The sequence below is a fragment of the Salvelinus sp. IW2-2015 genome, linkage group LG18, assembly GCF_002910315.2.
Source record: "Salvelinus sp. IW2-2015 linkage group LG18, ASM291031v2, whole genome shotgun sequence".
In the NCBI taxonomy this organism is placed as follows: Eukaryota; Metazoa; Chordata; class Actinopteri; order Salmoniformes; family Salmonidae; genus Salvelinus; species Salvelinus sp. IW2-2015.
In genome coordinates this window covers 7,326,652-7,341,573 of record NC_036858.1, presented here as the reverse complement: position 1 = coordinate 7,341,573, position 14,922 = coordinate 7,326,652, and the positions used below count along the sequence as shown (strand labels likewise).

General features: G+C 43.9%; 2 protein-coding genes across 3 annotated transcripts in view; both read left to right on the top strand.

Moving 5' to 3' along the window:
- The first annotated feature begins 1,257 nt into the window (after nt 1-1,257).
- LOC111978414 (leucine-rich repeat-containing protein 18) lies at nt 1,258-3,361 on the top strand. The gene is made up of 2 exons (XM_024008472.2): nt 1,258-1,392; nt 1,999-3,361. Exon 2 carries the CDS (start codon nt 2,003-2,005, stop codon nt 2,768-2,770), a length of 768 nt encoding a protein of 255 aa, XP_023864240.1. The 5' UTR covers nt 1,258-1,392; nt 1,999-2,002; the 3' UTR covers nt 2,771-3,361.
- A 4,798-nt stretch (nt 3,362-8,159) lies between these two features.
- Nucleotides 8,160-14,922, top strand: part of LOC111978568 (rho GTPase-activating protein 22) — a 37,303-nt gene continuing 30,540 nt past the window's right edge. For both annotated transcript variants that reach the window (XR_002879192.3, XM_024008683.3), the window contains exons 1-2: nt 8,160-8,367; nt 13,514-13,713. Coding sequence is in view for 1 of the 2 variants with exons in the window: in XM_024008683.3 (XP_023864451.1) it covers nt 8,325-8,367; nt 13,514-13,713 (243 nt within the window). In the remaining variant the exon portion in view is untranslated. The remainder of the gene's footprint in view (nt 8,368-13,513; nt 13,714-14,922) is intronic.

The window sequence follows — 14,922 nt, the reverse complement described above, 5'->3', positions numbered from 1 at the left end:
GAGACGCTATTACTTTTCATAACATTTTTTATACTGCTAGTCCTCCTTCAGATTACATTTATATCAACAATGACCTCAAAATATTTCATATACATGCAAATGTGTAACTCTGTGTTGTTGTATGTGTCGAACTGCTTCGCTTTATCTTGGCCAGGTCGCAATTGTAAATGAGAACTTGTTCTCAACTTGCCTACCTGCTTAAATCAAGGTGAAATAAAATAAATAAATAAATAAAAATAAGATTGACCATAGATTTAGAATGTATCGATTTACAACAGTGAGTGACATCATAAATACCTGTTTCATTCTTAGAACCATTCTCAGTAGAATACCAAATCATGGAATGGTAAGAATTCTACATGAATCTGTGCTGCTAAAGTTTTGGATCAAGGTAACGTTCATTTATTTTCCATCACCCCTTATCATGGTGCCATCTATTGGTGCTAAATGATACTGACTGAGATTAGTGTATCTTGAATGTGTTATGATATCCATCTGGCTAAAAATACACTTGTTGACAGGGTTGAGTAATGTCACTATAAGGTATGTGTGTGGCTTTAAGGTGTCTTATGAACCATGTGACMGATTTCATAAAACTAATTGGGCGAAGTCTGAGATGTGGGTCATAGTCTATGCTATTTACAAACACGGGAAGGGGACCAGACCGAAGGGGACAAGTTAATTTATATGCCCTACTTTTGACTCCGTCTCGATGTCTTTAAGTTGAATTACAATACTCTCTTAGGGCTTCCAATAGCCAAAGATCAATCTCTCTATCTCCAAGTAAAAGAAAACATGTTGTTTTTGCTTTTCTAATCCTGTAGGATGAGGGCCCACTTAGATACTTCCATGTACAAGGAAGTAAATGTAGCAGTAAATGACTTGAGAAATATGAGAATATAACACGAWAATAGTCTAAGCTTTTCCACCATTTATGTCTCAACATGACAGGCTTATTTGTGCTTATTTGTTCTGAGCTTCAACTGTATGCTAACTGTGTACAGAATGTACACAGTAAGGTATTAACAGCAACAACAGTACACTAGCTCTTTCCCTGTAGGCCTCAGACCTAGTTATAAACAAAATTCAGTTGCTTGGTTACAAAGAAAAACGTGACAAAGCTTGCAACACTCACAGTGTACCCAGGCCAGGCTGACAGTTAAACACAGGGCCTCAGCTGTGTCCACTTAAAAACGTCAGAGCGATGCACTTCCTGGTTTTTATTTACATGGCTCTCGGTGGCTCTTATGTATAATTCACAGCCAGGGAGATGGAATGATCCTCGACAAACACGGCCGTACCTTGGGAGAGTATTCCTGTGTCTTCGCTCTGGAGATTGCACCCTCTCTGGCTCTGCACTGATCTGGGGGAGGTGGACTAACTCCAATGCTGGTAAGAAACAAAACATCATATTTTTCTTCTATTCTATAAGTTCAGAACAAAAGAAACTTGATGAAAAGTCATACAGCAGATTCTAGTGTTGATGTCAGTGTTGTAAGAGGTTAGGTTAAATAGGGGGAATGTGAGAATAGGTTAAACTTATTTATAATTGTTAATTTAAAGACAAGCTATACAGTAAAATCAATGACTATTCACTCTTTTATTCTACTAAAAGATGGGATTGAGAGTTCTTGTGGTCAAGGTGTATGTTCATTCTCTGCTACAGTGGCAAACAACAGCCGGCTGTGTCATGTCCTTAGCTGTAATGTGATGAGCTTAGTTACAGTGAGACAAGCCTATTGTCATGGATACAAGGGATTATGACAATATCTATTACATCAAGTTCTGGTTCTACTAGTAATTCCATTGTTCTACTGTCTACTTCATGTGTAAAGGAGAAATTAACAGCTTTGTTACGATCCCTGAAGTAGTTAGAACCATAGCAAACTGAATAACATATTGATGGAACAGGTTAAAGCTTAACCAAGGAAACCACCTTTAATCAAACTTGTTAAACACTAAACTCATAACAAGTTGCATCTCCTTTATTTATTCAAGCACCATGGCCAAGGGMAACAAGCAGTCAAAAGAGCCCAAAGGCCGGAAGATCACCCTGAAGATGGCAAAGCTGGCTCTGAAGCTGACCGTGGACGGCAAACGTCGGCTGGACCTCAGCAACATGGAGATCGCCAGCTTTCCCAAGTGCATCCTGAAGCTGTGTGATGTGGACGAGCTGGACCTGAGCCGCAACATGCTCAAGAAGATCCCTGACTCCATCGACAAGTTYGTCAACCTCCGCTCGCTGGATCTCCACAGCAACCAGCTGGACCACSTTCCGGAAGCTATCGGGCACCTCCAGAACCTATACAGCCTCAACCTGTGTAACAACCTACTGAGCAGTATAGGACTCCCCAACGAGATCGGCCTCCTGCAGAAGCTGAGGAGCCTCAACCTGGGCTTGAACCTCCTTGAAAGCATCCCGTCCTCCATCGCAGCCCTCAAGGAGCTGCGCCACCTGGGCCTGTTCAACAACCGCCTGACCCGGGTGCCCGAGTGCCTCCGCAACCTGCCCCACCTTGAGAGCGTCAACCTGAAGTGTAACCCAATCCCCTCGGGGGACGACAAAGGCATAGACCCCATCCAGAGGGTGGAATGTCTGTACCTGGTGAGGGAGAGCTGCCTGTGTACCTCTTGCCTCAAGAAGGTCAAAGACGCCAGGCAGAGGTTGGACAGCAGGCTAAGCAAAGCCCCTGCTCATGGGAGGTCCATCTTCGCCGGCCTGATCACACCCAACTCGGTGGCGCAGGAGGACCAGGCCACCTGGAGGTGATTGAGGAACCAGGGTTGTGACTAGATGGAGTACAGCTATGACCGGAAGTGACTTTTCGTGGCAGGTTAGGATAGCCTCTAAGCTARCCCTAACCMTTTTCCKAACCTTAACCTAWWACTCCTAACCTACTGCATTATTTATGCTAATCTGCATGCGCAAGTTCTCCTAACCTGCTACAAAAAAGTCCCTTGCGGGAAGCTCTATTCCACCAAGACAGAACCAGGAACCAGGTCCAGCATGATGTCATCAAAAGGTCATCAAGGACAGATTATTTAGGATGAGAACAGTCCAGGTGCTCCATTGCGATAGCTACTTATTACAAACAATGTATATTAAGCATATCAGGAATTCTGGAAGACAAAAACATTACACAGGTTACAGTCACACATCCGTAACCACAGCTTTTTATAAGCTGCTGGGTCTGTGGTCTGTTCTACTCTACCACCCTCTAGAGTTTGGACTACTGTAATGTTCTTCAACAAACGACTGGAAGGAAACCTGCCTTAGCTTCACTATACAGTATTCTCATTTGGTGTATTCTAAATCCTGTCACATGTTTCTGTTAATAAATATGATTTCATTCTCATTCTTCATCTGATTATCTGTCTCTTCTGTTCCAGTAAGGAATCACACTAGGCCCAAGACAACAACATCCCAGACATAGTTTTTATTTTGTATTTTACCAGGTAAGTTGACTGAGAACACATTCTCATTTACATCAACAACCTGGAGAATAGTTACAGGGGAGAGGAGGGGGGATGAATCAGACAATTGGAAACCTTGGGMAAAAATATACAGTACCAGTCAAAGGTTTGGACACACGTTGGACACACAACGGGTTTTTCTTTATTTTTACTATTTTCTACATTGTAGAATAATAGTGAAGACATCAATACTATGAAATAACACATATGGAATCATGCAGTAACCAGAACAGTGTTAAACAATCAAAATATATTTTATATTTGAGATTCTTCAAAGTAGCCACCCTTTGCCTTGATGACAGCTTTGCACACTCTTGGCATTCTCTCAACCRGCTTCATGAGGTAGTCACCTCRAATTGATTTCAAWTAACAGGTGGGMATTGTTAAAAGTTAATTTGTGGAAATKMTTACCTTCTTAATGCGTTTGAGCCAATCAGTTGTGTTGTGACAAGCTAGGGGTGGTATACAGAMGATAGCCCTATTTGGTAAAAGACCAAGTCCATTTTATGGCAAGGACAACTCAAATAAGCAAAGAGAAATKACAGTCCATCATTACTTTAAGAGATGAAGGTCAGTCAATACGGAACATTTCAAGAMCTTTGAATGTTTCTTCAAGTGCAGTTGCAAAAACCATCAAGTGCTATGATGAAACTGGATTTCATGAGGACCACCACAGGAAAGGAAGACCCAGAGTKACCYCTGCTGCAGAGGATAAGTTCTTTAGAGTTACCAGCCTCAGAAATTGCAGCCCAAATAAATGCTTCACAGAGTTCAAGTAACAGACACATCTCAACATCAACTGTTCAGAGGAGACTGCAAGAATCAGGCCTTCATGGTCAAATTGCTGCAAAGAAAGCACTACTAAAGGACACCAACAAGAAGAGACTTGTGTGGGCCAAGAAACACAAGCAATAGACATTAAACCAGTGGAAATCTGTCCTTTGGTCTGATGAGTCCAAATTTGAGATTTTTGGTTCCAACCGCCGTGGGAACTCCTTCAAGATTGTTGGAAAGCATTCCAGGTAAAGCTGGTTGAAAGAATGCCAAGAGTGTGTAAAGCTGTCATCAAGGCAAAGGCTACYTTGAAGAATCTAAAATCTAGAATACATTTTGATTTGTTTAACAMTTTTTGTTTACTACATGATTCCATTTGTGTTATTTCATAGTTTTGATGTCTTCACTATTATTCTACATTGTAGAAAATAGTAAAAATTAAGAAAAACCCTTGAATGAGTAGGTGTGTCCAAACTTTTGACTGGTACTTTATGTTTGCCTTGACAATGACAGTGAAGTAGGCAAAAGCACAAACTGATCTGGGACCAGGCTGGCAAAGACTGCCAACACATKTCTGCACCAACCGTGACGGCTTGATAAGGTCTGTGCACACACCTCAGTGGAACAGCCTTGCTATTACCCTATCTTCCATTTTAATAAACCCTTGAGATACAAGGTCATCACCATCTCCAACATTACACCGTATTTACAATATGGTTGCCTGGGGCTGACGCTGACCAGAGAAGTGCTGAGTCAACAAGAAGATAAAGACGCTAAATCGATAGATTAACTAGTTAGCCAACAGAAACTACACAGTATTGATCTGACCGTTATAAGATCTGGTCACTATCAATGTTAAGAGGCGGTATCTTATAAGATCCTCCTTTCTGTGTTCTGTCTATGCAGCCTTGTCACAGGTGAGCAGTCTAACATGCTTTGCTTTACACACTGCTCACCACTGTGTCAGCGCTATAGGAAATCAATGCACCAGTACACACAGACACACACACATGCACACACTCCGACAGTCAGGCTGGCAGAATGCAGTGGAGCAGAAGCCGTGTGTGTGTGTGTGTGTGTGTGTGTGTGTGTGTGTGTGTGTGTGTGTGTGTGTGTGTGTGTGTGTGTGATGGACTTTAACACTCATCATTCAGACATACGTGGCAGCCAGTGCATACTCTGCTGTCAGAATCACATACTCTGCTGTCCCCATCACATCCATTAGCAGATGAAATGATGGCCCTTGCTAATTGCCAGTGACAGGGTAATGGGGGTTTAGGCATTGTGTCGGGGAGAACGGGAGCTGCAGGGGCACATGGGAATCAACTTTGTCTCTACAGACGTTACAGGTTTGAACTAATAAGCCCCAATTGGATTTTTCACTGGTCAATTATGACTAGAATGCACTCAGCGTGGTTGGAGTCCACCTCCCACATCAAATTATTACTACAGATGTCTGTGTTCTGGTATAACTGAATATATAGTATTAAATATTTAGAAGAAGATTAAAGAATGACTGGCACTGGAATAGCCCAAACAGTGGTTATAGGTTTTCATTTTTGTATTCAATTACATCATTGATTACAGTAAGGGCCCACCCCAGATATGACCCAGATTTCCATTCATCGCATCCTAAATAATTGTCAGTATAACAACAATCTGTGAAGTAATTTAGTCTATACCTGTTTGTAAACGACCCATTAATTTCTTTAGATGCCAGATATTTAATGAAGTGTAAGTCCCCAGCATTCCGACTAACGCTACATTGAGTATAATGAATAGTATGTCTGGCACAGTGTCAACCATCGAAAAAAAATCTTTACTGTAGAAACAAATGGTGCAGATCTGCAAAGCCTTCTGTCAATACAGTCACTGCCAAAAGAAAACATAAGAATGGATGGCTGATTCYTGAACACACTGCAAATCAATAAGTCATTCTAAGTCATCACACCTTCAACAGACAGCCAAGACAATCTCACAACAACTACCACACGTATCCATTATGAAAAGGTACTTAGGTTAAACTATTCATATCAGAGGAGGCTGGTGGGAGGAGCTATAGGAGGACAGGCTCATTGTTATGGCTGGAATGGAATGAAYGGAACGGGTCAAACATGGGGTTTCCATATGTTTGATGTGTTTGATACCCTTCCATTTATTSCATCCCAGCCATTACAATGAGCCCATCCTCCTATAGCTCCTCTCACCAGCCTCCTCTGATGAATATTTAACTTGAGAGCAAAGCTCTGGATTCCCATTTGTAGACAGTCAGCAGTAGCGCTAGTCAGCATATTCCAATTCAGTACAAGGACGCATTGACACAAGAAGAGAGGSTACRTCTGTATYATAAACTGGGTGGTTCGAGCCCTGAATTCTGAYTGGTTGACAGCAGTGGTATATCAGACAGTATACCACAGGTATGAAAAAACATTGATTTTTACTGCTCTAATTACATTGGTAGCCAGTTTATAATAGCRTTAAGGCACCTCAGGGTTTGTGGTATATGGCCAATATACCACKGCTAAGGGCTGTATCCAGGCACTCCACTTTGCGTCGTGCCTAGGAACAGCCCTTAGCCRTGGTATATTGGCCACATACCACACTCCCTAAAGCCTTATTGCTTAATTACTGTACAGCATTGCTTGCAGATTTTCACACAGCTAGTGCTAAGCCATGATATTTCCCATTTCAAACARTCCATCTTAAACCACTAAACAACAATACAACATGTGATGCACCTCTGAAATAGACATAGGAGCCCATATTTCATGAGCAGCCCAGTGGTTATGACTGAACAAAAACAGCAGTGCCCAGCCCAACCCTAACCATAGCCCTATACGCTATCCATGGTGGTGAGGTTTTTATTGCTGTCTCATTTTGGGCTTGTGCTAGGGTGTGTGTTGCCCTCCCCCCTCTGGGCTCTGTAATAAGAGCATCTGTGGTCTACAGGGCAGTGCTGATTCAATTGCAATGGAGGATTTAAAGCTATTATCCTGCATATGGGAAGAGGAGGATGAAGAGGGGGAGAAGTGGAGGAGGAGGATGAGGATGAAGAGAAGAAGTGGAGGATATCTGGGCTGCTGCTGCCTGACTGAGGGACATATTCTTAGAGAGATGCGGAAATGAGGGAGAGAGAAAGGGAGAGAGAGACAATATTCAGAGATCTAGAGATGAGAGAGGCAGAGAGAGGTAATATACAGAGATCTAGAGATGAAAGAGGCAGAGAGAGATAATATACAGAGATCTAGAGATGAGAGAGGCAGAGAGAGGTAATATACAGAGATCTAGAGATGAGAAAGGCAGAGAGAGATAATATACAGAGATCTAGAGATGAGAGAGGCAGAGAGAGATAATATACAGAGATCTAAATATGTGAGAGGCAGAGAGAGATAATATACAGAGATCTAGAGATGAGAGAGGCAGAGAGAGATACAGAGATCTAGAGATGAGAGAGGCAGAGAGAGATAATATACAGAGATCTAGAGATGAGGGAGGCAGAGACTCGAGAAAGAAAAGGAAGAACACAGAGGGAGAAGAAGAGAGAAAGTGAGAAAATGTCAGAACATCTGTGAAAAACAGGGAAGCACACAGCTGTAGCCGATTAAGATGGTAGCTGCCAGCCAGAGAGAGGAAGAGAGAGAACAGCAGCTCTACTCCTTGTGTGTTTCAGCCCCAGTGAAGCCTGCGCTTGGAAAGACATTCTGATCACACACAGGCATTTACCTGTCAGTGTGGTGTAGTAAGAGTGGGATGAGATCCCCCCTCCCTCCACCCTCCCTACCGGCGTGGTCGCCCTGGCGATGAATAATGCAGCAGGGGTGGGTGGAGGCCACTGAGCGTGTGCGAGGAGGAGGGATCCCTCCCCCTCAGCCTCAGCCCCCTAGCCTGCTGTTGCTGCTGCTGCTGTTGCCTACTGCAGAACGTCAGTGGCAGAGAGGAGAGAAGAGAGGAGAGGCAGGACAGAGGAGAGGATGGTGTGTTGAGAGAGAGTGATAGAGAGCAAGAGCAAGAGGGGTGGGGTGCCGGACAGACGGACGGATGAACATGCCCAGAGGGGAGAGTGTGGTCTTCCTGCGATGACAGCCATGCTGAGTCCCAAGATTAGACAGACCAGGAGAGGTGAGAGAGCCGAGCGCGTTGTATTTTTCTCTACCACTACTACCTAACCATACTACTACTACTACCACTACATATCTGAATGGAGCATATGGGCGGTACACACGGGTCGTTCTACTACGATGCTGTCAATGACATCATCATCTCCTGTTTCATCTTGATAATGCTGATCCGATGCTTGTCTGTCAATTGCTGCTTTTGATGCATTGAATGGTGAACGTCAAAATGATGCAGGTGTGTTTAGTTAGTGAATGTGAAACGGTGAATATCACTGGATATAGGGATAGGTCACTTTGTTATCTTTGTTCTGTTATTCTCTCTAAAATAAGATACAATTGAGAGTGTATGAGAAACGAAATGGATTAATTAAATAGATTCAATTAGCTTTGTGGTTCTAAGATACACACATTCTCTGCATAGATGTTGTAATTGGAATGTGATTGCTTCCTTTTATTCATTCAACAAAACACATGACGAAATCCGATTTCAATTCCTGGTCCATAGAAAATCTATTTCCTGGTCCATGGAAACCTCATTAAACAGCCCACATCGCAGCTGTTTCATTCTTCTCCTCACCATGTTTTTTTGGAATGAGAGATCCTACTACTGTACTATATTACACATCATGGACAGTTCTGACAGCTAAGCTACAGGCACAGTAGTACACACACACAGCATAGATAAGTACCCCCCCCCCCCCCCCCCCCAATCCGAGTGGAGCCTACTACAGTTTCTCCGGTAAGGCAAACACTCCACTAATTCTCAATGGGTTAATACAACCGCAGATGAGTCAGTGGAAATGATGCACCTGTAACTCTCCCAGCTCCTTCCCAGGCATCATAAATCACACAGCAACCAGATTCATGAAATTTTATTTCTCAAAATGGATTCCATGCTTGGAGAAAAAGAGCCAGGTAATTTGTCTTGTGGCTGATAAGTCTACCCATCGTGACAGGTTAATGGATAGCTATTCTTCGATGTGGAGAGGGGACTAGACATCTATACCGTGGGATGATGAATACACAGCTCAAAAGTGCATTAACAATAGTGACTGGATATCATAGGCCATAGTACGTGTGTGTGCAATGCAATCATGCAGTCATATTTCTCTATGGTCATGACTATCTCTGGGTTGAGTCTTCACCCACGTTGAAACATCATACTGTAAGGTAGGTATGAGATCAACAGGAAAACAGCCACACTTAGTCTATGTCATTACTATGGACCAGAGCCATGTGTTTAGCTAACGTGGCTGCATCCTAATGCTCATTCTAGACATGATATTCCTCATGTAATGTTAATGGGGAGCCAACATGGCTGCCATAGAATGTTGTAGTGTCTTGTAAACGCGTCATAATGCTCATTCCAGACATGATATTCTCATGTAATGTTAATGGGAGCCAACATGGCTGCCATAGAATGTTGTAGTGTCTTGTAAACGCGCTTATGCTCATTCTAGACATGATATTCCTCATGTAATGTTAATGGGGAGCCAACATGGCTGCCATAGAATGTTGTAGTGTCTTGTAAACACGTCATAATGCTCATTCTAGACATGATATTCCTCATGTAATGTTAATGGGGAGCCAACATGGCTGCCATAGAATGTTGTAGTGTCTTGTAAACGCGTCATAATGCTCATTCTAGACATGATATTCCTCATGTAATGTTAATGGGGAGCCAACATGGCTGCCATAGAATGTTGTAGTGTCTTGTAAACGCGTCATAATGCTCATTCCAGACATGATATTCCTCATGTAATGTTAATGGGAGCCAACATGGCTGCCATAGAATGTTGTAGTGTCTTGTAAACGCGTCATTATGCTCATTCTAGACATGATATTCCTCATGTAATGTTAATGGGGAGCCAACATGGCTGCCATAGAATGTTGTAGTGTCTTGTAAACACGCGTCATAATGCTCATTCTAGACATGATATTCCTCATGTAATGTTAATGGGGAGCCAAACTTGGCTGCCATAGAATGTTGTAGTTGCTTGTAAACGCGTCATAATGCTCATTCTAGACATGATATTCCTCATGTAATGTTAATGGGGAGCCAACATGGCTGCCATAGAATGTTGTAGTGTCTTGTAAACGCGTCATAATGCTCATTCTAGACATGATATTCCTCATGTAATGTTAATGGGGAGCCAACATGGCTGCCATAGAATGTTGTAGTGTCTTGTAAACGCGTCATAATGCTCATTCTAGACATGATATTCCTCATGTAATGTTAATAGGAAGCCAACATGGCTGCCATAGAATGTGGTAGTGTCATGTAAATGCATCATATTGCAGAAACCTCAATGTCTCAACTCTCTAAATACATGGCTCTGCTATGGATCCTACAATGTGTAATTACTATGGGTGAGACATATACACCATACGCTAGTAGCAGCACATTGAAGCATGCTAAATAAACAGGTTATACAGAGCACATCTTAGCTGGCGCTTTTAGACATTAGCTCATTGATTGATGGTATTAATGAAGCTCATACACAATATACATTACTCATGATGCACATCCTTGGCAGACTATTCTCTAGGGTCAGGGGGTACACGATACATAGAATCAAGATGGTGGACCACCAATCTACTACTTGTTCATTGAAGATAACTATAGATCCTATGGAGGGGATAGCATGTGTGGGTTTGAATCCCAGAGCTACTGGGAGAGTGAATCATCCATTTACTTAACTTTAAACATGGAAAGAACTAGTATGAACGCACACTCAATGAATTGCTAGTATTTTGTGAAAATGTTCACTTTGAACCACAGTCCCAGTGTTACAAATTGAGTGAGACCACATTGTAGCTACACCCATGTCAACACAGGGAAGGTATGAATCACTGTGAGGAGAAATGTCCAAACTGGCTCAGTGTAGCATTTGGCCTACAAACACACACACACACACACACACACACACTGACTCGGATAATTGGGCAGTGTATTCCAAAGCGCCCACGGATTGCAACAGCTGGTGCGAACTACAGTACATGACATTACTATGGCAACATTTACAAATCATTCCTTTATTCCTCTTGGACCCAGTTGGTTTCTTCCTGTGGAGACAAATTTGAAAAGACAGTGTGGAAACTGGAAAACAAGACTCATGAGGTTTCCCCCAAATGTCCGTTTAGAAAACCCACAACGCCACTGTGTCCTGAAACACCACTGATGAAATACATCTGTACGGAATTACAGAATAATGACTACAGTAGTGAAAGACTTTCTTGTTATAGTTCCAATTAAGACAATATTGTTCTTGTTCGGTAATTCTTTGATATTGGGTTCTATTCAATCCGCATCGCAGAAGTTCAGCTTTAGAGAATGATTGAAATTTAAAGGCAATGTTCCCGCTTCTGCGGAGACTGTATTCACTGTAAACGCTGAATACGTCGGCTCAATCGGAAATGATCTTAACATTTCTTGCGCGGAATCTGTAACGCTTCAGCTTTGAACAGATTGACTAGAGCCCATTGTATCTCACAATAAACCAATTCAAATGAATTCTCACAATAAACCAATTCAAACAAAAGAGCTCAAACGACACTCTACTAACCATGCTTATAGTCCCTCCATGACTCTTGAGTGTACAGTATGCACTTACTCTAATAAGGCTTCCAGGGTAGAACACAGGGCTGTGATTGAGTGGGACCAGCAGTGCAGCCAGACACGGTGACGGAGGCAGAGAGGGATGGTTGTAGACGGAGAGAGAGAGATGGTTAATGTGATATACGGCCCATGTTCCTCTTGTGAGTTTAACCGATTAGGAATGGAGCCAGGCAGCGATGGAGGTAGGAGTGGAAGGGGACCATGATGACTAGGCTATAGTGGCCATGCTATGTTGTGCCACAGCCAAGCCCACAACCAAAGAGTATAGTATACAATGACTGTAAATGAATGAACAGTTTGAACTATCAATTAATTCCAATGAAACATGGTTGGTGGTGCCGGGGATATGTCGGGAAGTGTCTTTTCAGGGTGTCTTCATCTATACCATAGCCTTCCCCATCCWTAGGGTCAGGAGTTTTCTTTGACCATGTGAGAAACTCCTGGCCCTCCATCCCATATCCATCCCATATCACAAGAGGAAGAAGAAGAAGAAGCAGAAGGAGAATAAGAGAGAAATGACAGAACAAACATTGATTTTCATCCCCCCTTCCGCCTCTAAGCCATCTGTGCATTGATCCTGAGTGTGTCACACAGGATGCTGAATTGATTCTTATAAATTATACATCATAATCAAATAGTTTAGTCTTGTTTGCCTTGCTGCTGTTTGGCTCCGTGAGATGTGTTGCTGGGTGGTTATTCTCTCAGGATGGTCTCTAGAAGCTGTATTCAGGGTTTAGTTGATTTTGGAAAATGGCATGATCAAAGCATGCTGTTTTTTCCACTAGTAATCACCAGATGTTACTTTCTGCACAGGCTGTACTGTATTCAAATAAAATTGTATTGGTCACATACACATATTTAGCAGATGTTATTGCGGGTGTAGTGAAATGCTTGTATTTGAGTTGAATAGAACACAATATAACACAAAAAAATAAAAAATACTGCAAAGCTGCTTAGGAGCTAGAAGCAGAACTGCCATGTCTGTCAGCGCCATCTTCTCTCTGAGAAAAGATATTGAGTAATACTAAGTGATTCCTGTACTTTTTAATGTATCTCATTTCATCAACTGCGTTGAATAGCGAGCAGACTGATACTGATACAGGATGAGGGACAGCGCGGGACTCCAGAGCCTCCTGACATGAACTGCATCTGAAACGGTCCTTGACTGAGCTCACATTACACTAAAACCCAGAGACAATCCCAGGAGGCCTTGTTATCCCAGTTCAAACAGGTTCCTGGTTCTATTGGTCTGCCAGAACTGACAATAACTCTCTTCCAGGGGCTTTACATTAATCGCTTATATCACCTGAGGCCTCTCCTTTCTTCCCTGTGCCGGGTGGGTCTCCAGCCACCTCTACCCGTGGGATGAAGGGGGGCCTCAGCCTCAGCTCCAGGGCGGGACATGGTGTGTGTGGTATGTGCCTCACCATGGCAACCYTGGAGCGCACACACACTGTGTGTATGTGCCTGTCTCCCTGCTGCTTAAATGTGTATTTGTATTCATGTTTGTATGTGTATCTCCACTCTCCAGCCCGGTCCAAGAGCATGGTGATGGGAGATGTGTCCCGGGGCCCAATCCGCCCGTCCTCCCCCAGTCTCCAGGAGGGGGCTCTGAAAGCTGGCTGGCTGAAGAAACAGAGGAGCATCATGAAGAACTGGCAGCTGAGATGGTTTGTCCTACGCTCCGACCAGCTTTTCTTCTACAAAGAGGAGGAGGAGACCAAGCCACAGGTACTGAACGTTCACACCTAAGCCCTTCTTCATGTTCTTACAGAGGTTAGCTGACMTCCTTTATTTGGTTGAATGTGGGACCTTACTATAAAGCCAACGTCGCAGGTTCAGATCCTCTCCTGTCACGCCCTGACCTTAGAGAGCCTTTTTATTTCTCTATTTGGTTAGGTCGGGGTGTGATTTGGGTGGGCATTSTAGTTTTTCTATTTCTATGTTGKCCGGGTATGGTTCCCARTCAGAGGCAGCTGTCTATCGCTGTCTCTGATTGGGGATCATACTTACGCAGCCTTTTTTCCACCTTTAGTTGTAGGATCTTGTTTGTGTGTAGTTGCTTTCTGCACTGCATGTTACATTCGTTTTTATATTTTGGTTTTTTTTCGGTGTCATTTAAATAAAAGTAAAATTTCTACCACGCTGCACCTTGGTCCAATCCATCTCGAAACGAACGTGACAGAAGATCCCACCACCAAAGGACCAAGCAGCGTGGCCAGGAGGAGCAGGGATCCTGGGCCCAGGAGAAAAGGGAGTGGAGAACATCATGGACATGGGAGGAGATTATGGCAGGAGACAAGACCCTGCCATGGAAGCAGGCGGAGGCAGCGAAGGAGGATCAACGACGACTCCGGGGTTCACAACCACGACGGAAGCCCGAGAGGCAGCCCCCCAAAAAGGGGGGAGCACACGGAGTGGTCGGCGGAGCCGAGGGGTGAACCAGAGCCAGTCAGGGAGTCGAGTGAGGAAATCGACGAAGGATTCCAGAGAGAGGTGTGGGCGTTGAGAGTACTGCAGAACGGGCGTGCTGAGGAGCGTGACACCAGTCCGGTGTCATATGCACCAGTGTCACGCATCTGGCCTCCAGTGCGCCTCCTCAGTCCGGTGCGTCCTGTGTCTCCTCCATGCACTCACACTGAGGTGTGTGTCACCGTTCCGGTACAATGTGTGCCGGTTCTACGCACCGTGTCTCCAGTGYGCCTTGTGCCAGCGCCCCGCACTTGCCGGGCTAAAGTGAGCATCCAGCCAGGACGGGTTGTGCCAGCTCTACGCTCCAGACCTCCAGTGCGCCTCCACGGTCCAGTATATCCTGTGCCAGCTCCATGCACCCGGCCTCCAGTGCGTGTCTCCAGCCTGGTACATCCTGTGCCTGCTCCACGCACAAAGCCTCCAGTGATGATCCATGGCCCGGAGCCTCCAGTGATGATCCATGGCACG